The sequence below is a fragment of the Propithecus coquereli genome, unplaced genomic scaffold, assembly GCF_000956105.1.
Source record: "Propithecus coquereli isolate 6110/MARCELLA unplaced genomic scaffold, Pcoq_1.0 Scaffold197, whole genome shotgun sequence".
Lineage (NCBI taxonomy): Eukaryota > Metazoa > Chordata > Mammalia > Primates > Indriidae > Propithecus > Propithecus coquereli.
In genome coordinates this window covers 3721085-3726093 of record NW_012144633.1, presented here as the reverse complement: position 1 = coordinate 3726093, position 5009 = coordinate 3721085, and the positions used below count along the sequence as shown (strand labels likewise).

Sequence of the window (5009 nt, the reverse complement as noted above, 5' to 3'; positions counted from 1 at the left end):
AGTGCCGTGGCGTCAGCCTAGCTCACAGCAACCTCAAACTCCTGGGCTCAAGTGATCCTGCTGCCTCAGCCTCCCGAATAGCTGGGACTACAGGCATGCGCCACCATGCCCGGCTAATTTTTTTTTTTCTATATATTTTTAGTTGTCTGATTAAATTCTTTCTAATTTTGGTAGAGGAGGGGTCTCGCTCTTGCTCAGGCTGGTTTCGAACTCCTGAGCTCAAACAATCCACCCACCTTGGCCTCCCAGAGTGCTAGGATTACAGGCGTGAGCCACCGCTGCGGGGCCTGTTTTTCTTCTTTGCTACGTCAAATTTGAATTGCATTGCTTGCTGTGGGTCCTTCTGTATGGTGGCCTCTCTCCCCAATTTCTCACTTGATTTAGCCTTGATTCACTCGAAAATCACTTGAGTTTTTGTGGCTTATGTTAGTTTTCATAGATTAATCTACATACCAGTTCTTCATAAATTTCCTTTATAGGTGTCGTGTTGGGATGAGTTATTTTTCCTTATTGAGCTTTGTTCTCATTATGCCATTCTATATTTAGCTTCTGAGAGGGAAGCTTGTTCCTGGGAATAGAATCACCACTCATTCCTTTTTCTCTTTAGTTTTTTAGGTGGTGGCGGCAGCCGGATAGATAATAGCACAACACATTTTGCAGAGGTAAGTTTTCCTGTAGGGATTCTTTAGGAAGTGGGTGGATGTTAAAATCATGACATGTATTCACTTCCTACTGCAGCAAAACATTAGAGTTTAACTGAATTGTATGAGAAAAATGTGGGCTAGAGTAGCCCTTGGAAAAGATTTGTATTTTCAGTAGCTGGGGCTTGGGCATGTTACTGTTGATAATAAACCCTTGATTAGGAAGAAAGTAACAGCCTCAAGCAGTGCTTTTTTAAAACCTGGGAGTGTTTTTAATTCTGTTTTCTGCTTTGTTACTATGTATGTGATGTGAGAATAGAAAGCCTGTGCTGTTTTTGGAATAACAGTGTTGCAGACTCTGCTTTAGTGGCATGACAACCAGATAAAGAGCAGGCCAGGATGATTTGTTACTGAAGTCAAAATGAGGTATAGTCTTCACCTTGCACAGAGATACTGGTTTCTAGAGTTTAGCTCTAGTTAACATAGTATTTTGGTGTAGATTAAAAATAAGATATTTGCTTACTTTTCAGATCCCAAGATGGAACCTATAATTAGTTTCTACTTTGTGTGATGTGGCATCCCTATTTTTTGGGAAAAACAAAAATATTAACTATGGTTTGAAAATAGGGCATTTAATCTTCATTCTTGAATACCATTTTATATTAAATTCAGAGTAATTTTCTTTTTTCACTTTATCTACTTACCTAAAATTTTCATTTTAGTTGTCTTTTTAAAAAAACAGTTTAACCATTTTTAAGTGTGCAGTTCAGCAGCATTAACACTATTTGTTTTTAATCATTTAGAGACCATAACCCAGAGGGTACAAACCAGCTTAGCCTACAGAAAACACTGACTTTTTTGCCTTTTCTTCTGTGTGTGTACCGTTTATTGCCACACAACTTGCTTGGCTCCATAATCAGAATTTCTTTGTGATTTAGAATCACATTTAGCCTTTTCGAGAGATAGCTGAAGTGCCTAGAGAGCTAGCAAAATATTTTGCTATTTATTTCATATGTAAATCGAAACTGTATTAGCAGTGTATTTGAAAAGTGATGTTCGATAAGAAGCCCATAAAACCCTAAGCTTCTCTCCTTTATTTTCTGAAAATTATCTTAAGACCTGTGGCCCTCCAGATTTTGATGTTGTTAGATTTATAGTCAAGAAACTTGATAAATGCTTGGGTAATAGTCCTGTTTTATAAAGGATATTTTCTTTTGGGTAATAGTCCTGTTTTATAAAGGATATTTTCTTTTGTTTATGATCTATGGTACTTCTAATATCCAGTATTAAGTTTTTTAGTTTACTCTGAACTACCTTGGTAGATGGGTCGATTAGAGACAGATCATGTCTTTGAACTCCTGTTTTTTATTTTCTTATTTTGATGGATTGAAAAACCCTATTTAAAATTTATTCTGCTTGCTAGGCCTGGAAGCCTTTATGATTTCAGTATTTTTTCCCCTTGTAAGTGCTATTCCTCATAACACAGATTGTCACTTACTGATGATGCATATGCAGAAGAAACTTCATTTTATTTTCCTAAAGTGTTAGTTCTCTTTTAGGTAATGGAAATAAAGTGGTCCGTCACTTTTATAGGTATGACTCACCAGGAGGAGATGCATATTGAGAAAGAAGAAAAATAAATATATACAGTCAGTTTCCTCACTTTAGTGATGCTAAATCTGATACTGATGGCATCATGAGCTGTCCTTCAGGTGTTAAGTAATTTTGCTGAGTCATAGCCTGTGACTTCGTATTCTTTAGTAGTGACAGGGTTTATAGCAATGGCATGATTACACTGTTTTTCCCTTTGTAAAATTCCCTCGTCATCATGCCTCAATATTTAAATTTTCTCTTTTTTTAACTGATATTGTGCATTTTAAAATTGGAAAAAAACCTGTCTTTATAATGTTATAGAAGTTGCCAGGGATTTAAAAAAATTAGCTAACAAGTATATACTGAGTGTTTCATTGCCTGCAAGGAACTTTTAATTTAGTTGGGGAGCAAATACAAGCACATATGAAACAAATAACAAGGAAGAGTGTACAGAGTTTAATAAACTTATTGTGGGGAGTATGTAACAAGTACAGTAGAAGGAAGAGATCAGGTGAGCTGCAGGAAGAGAGGTCGTATAACAGTGATTAAGAGCACAGGCTCTGGAACCAGATTGCCTAAGCTCAAATGCTGGTTCTGCCTCTTACTGGTGGTGTAACCTAGGAAAAATTACTTAGAATCTCTCAGTGCCTGTTTTGTTGTCTGTAAATTGGGGAAAATAATAATATTTACCTCATAGTCATGTTGTGAAGATTAAATGAGTTAATACATGCTAGACGTATAGACCCTAACATGCCTACTGTATAGTGAATGCTTAATAAATTTTAGCCATTATTAAGACTTCGTAGAGAAGGTAAAACTTGTCGACTACAGCCATACCACCCTGAATGTGCCTAACTCATCTCATCTCAGAAGCTAAGCAGGGTTGGGCCTGGTTAGTACTTGGATGGGAGGAAGGTAAAACTTGCAGTGGAGCCTTGAAGAGTAGGTGGAATTTAGATAAGCAAAGATGTGAAAAAAATTATCTCAAAATAGTATTCATAAGCTGTAAGATTTTATACCCATGTCCCTGAAGAAAAAACTTAGAAATAAAATTATATATAGAAACTAGAGTTATATATATTTTTTGAGACAAAGTCTCATTCTGTTCAGCCTAGCTCACAGCAACCTCAAACTCCTGGGCTCAAGAAATTCTCCTGCCTTAGTCTACCGAGTAGCTGGGATTATAGGCGCGTGCCAGCATGCCTGGCTAATTTTTCTATTTTTAGTGGAAACGGGGTCTCGCTCTTGCTCAGGCTGGTCTCAAACTCCTGAGCTCAGGCGATCCTCCTGCTTTGGCCTCCCAGAGTGCTAGGATTACAGGCATGAGCCACCACGCATGGCCTAGAGTTATTTTTCTTTTCCCTATTTTAGTTGGTAATTTCAGAAAAGGCTTATGTTCAGTTTTGCTTTGTTCTTCTTCAACCAGAGCTGCTTGTACATTGAAGAGGTTATTTTCTATAATTAGTATTTATTAATAGCTAAATTTTTAAAATACTGGATATATTAGAAGAGAATTATTCCAAGAAAATTTCTGACAAAATCAGTATTTTTTTTGTAAGTGGGGCTGGGGTGGGGAGATAAAGAGAGTGGTTGGGATGGAAAGAAGGGGGAGGGTTGCCAGGTAAATGGGAGCAATGTTTGAGTAATGTGTGAGAGTTGGTAGAGAGTGAATCTAAAAATGTTGCTAGCAATTTGTAGAGAGAGAGTACATTGCTATGCTGAGGTTCCTGATGGTAACCTGGAGAAGTGAGCTCAAAGCTACCTGAGGGTTTCATTGATTACTTGAAAGCTTCTGACCATAACCTGGTGCCAGTGAGACATCTGATCATAGAGTCTTAGCTTACCCTAATGGATCACTTCAGTGCAAGAGTGGTTGTGGCTACTGTCTTGGATTTGTAGAAAATAAGATAGATGGCTTCCTGGAAAAAAGCTCCCGGGTATGCACAAAAAGGCAGGGTGCTCTGAGTAGTCTGATTTATATTTATTTAAATGAAATTTGTTTTTGTTACATAAGCAGCATCATAATGGCAATTACAAAGTTTAAAAATATCTTGAGTTTCACTGTTTTAAAAGCACTCTTTCTCCATACATTTCCTTTCCGATTTTGTCCTAAGGCATCGATAGTGAAAGACTATAATGACCTTAAGATTTAGGCTGGGCGCAGTGGCTCATGCCTGTAATCCTAGCACTTTGGGAGGCCGAGGCGGGAGGATCGTTTGAGCTCAGGAGTTCAGCCTCAGCAAGAGTGAGACCCTTTCTCTACTAAAAACAGAAAAAATTAGCTGAGCGCGGTGGGGCGCACCTGTGGTCCTAGCTACTTGGGAAGCTGAGGCAGGAGGATTACTTGAGCCCAGGAGTTTGAGATTGCTGTGAGCTAGGCTTATGATGCCACAGCACTCTACCCAGGGTGACAGAATGAGACTATGTATGTGTGTATGTGTGTATGAATCAATGAATAAATAAATAATCTATCTCCCATATTCTCATTACTTCATTATAGCTTGATTTATTTTCTTGGCATAATAAATAAATAAATAAATAATCTATCTCCTATATTCTCATTACTTCATTATAGCTTTATTTATTTATTTTCTTAGCATAATACTTCCCACTTGTCATATGCATGCCTAATAACTGTTTTCAGTTGTAATCATGGAGTGTACCATGTTGAATTTCTGCTTTTTAAAATTTACTTAGTATTATGTCATACATTTTTTTCTTATCTCTCCATAGTTATAAGAATTATATATTTTATGACTTCATATTCTTTTATGT

General features: G+C 37.2%; 1 protein-coding gene across 1 annotated transcript in view; it reads left to right on the top strand.

The window, feature by feature from the left end:
- The window catches only part of RNF115 (ring finger protein 115), a 75515-nt gene that overhangs the window by 24259 nt on the left and 46247 nt on the right, over positions 1–5009 (top strand). The window contains exon 3 of the mRNA XM_012643453.1: positions 608–662. Within this exon, the coding sequence (XP_012498907.1) occupies positions 608–662 (55 nt within the window). The remainder of the gene's footprint in view (positions 1–607; positions 663–5009) is intronic.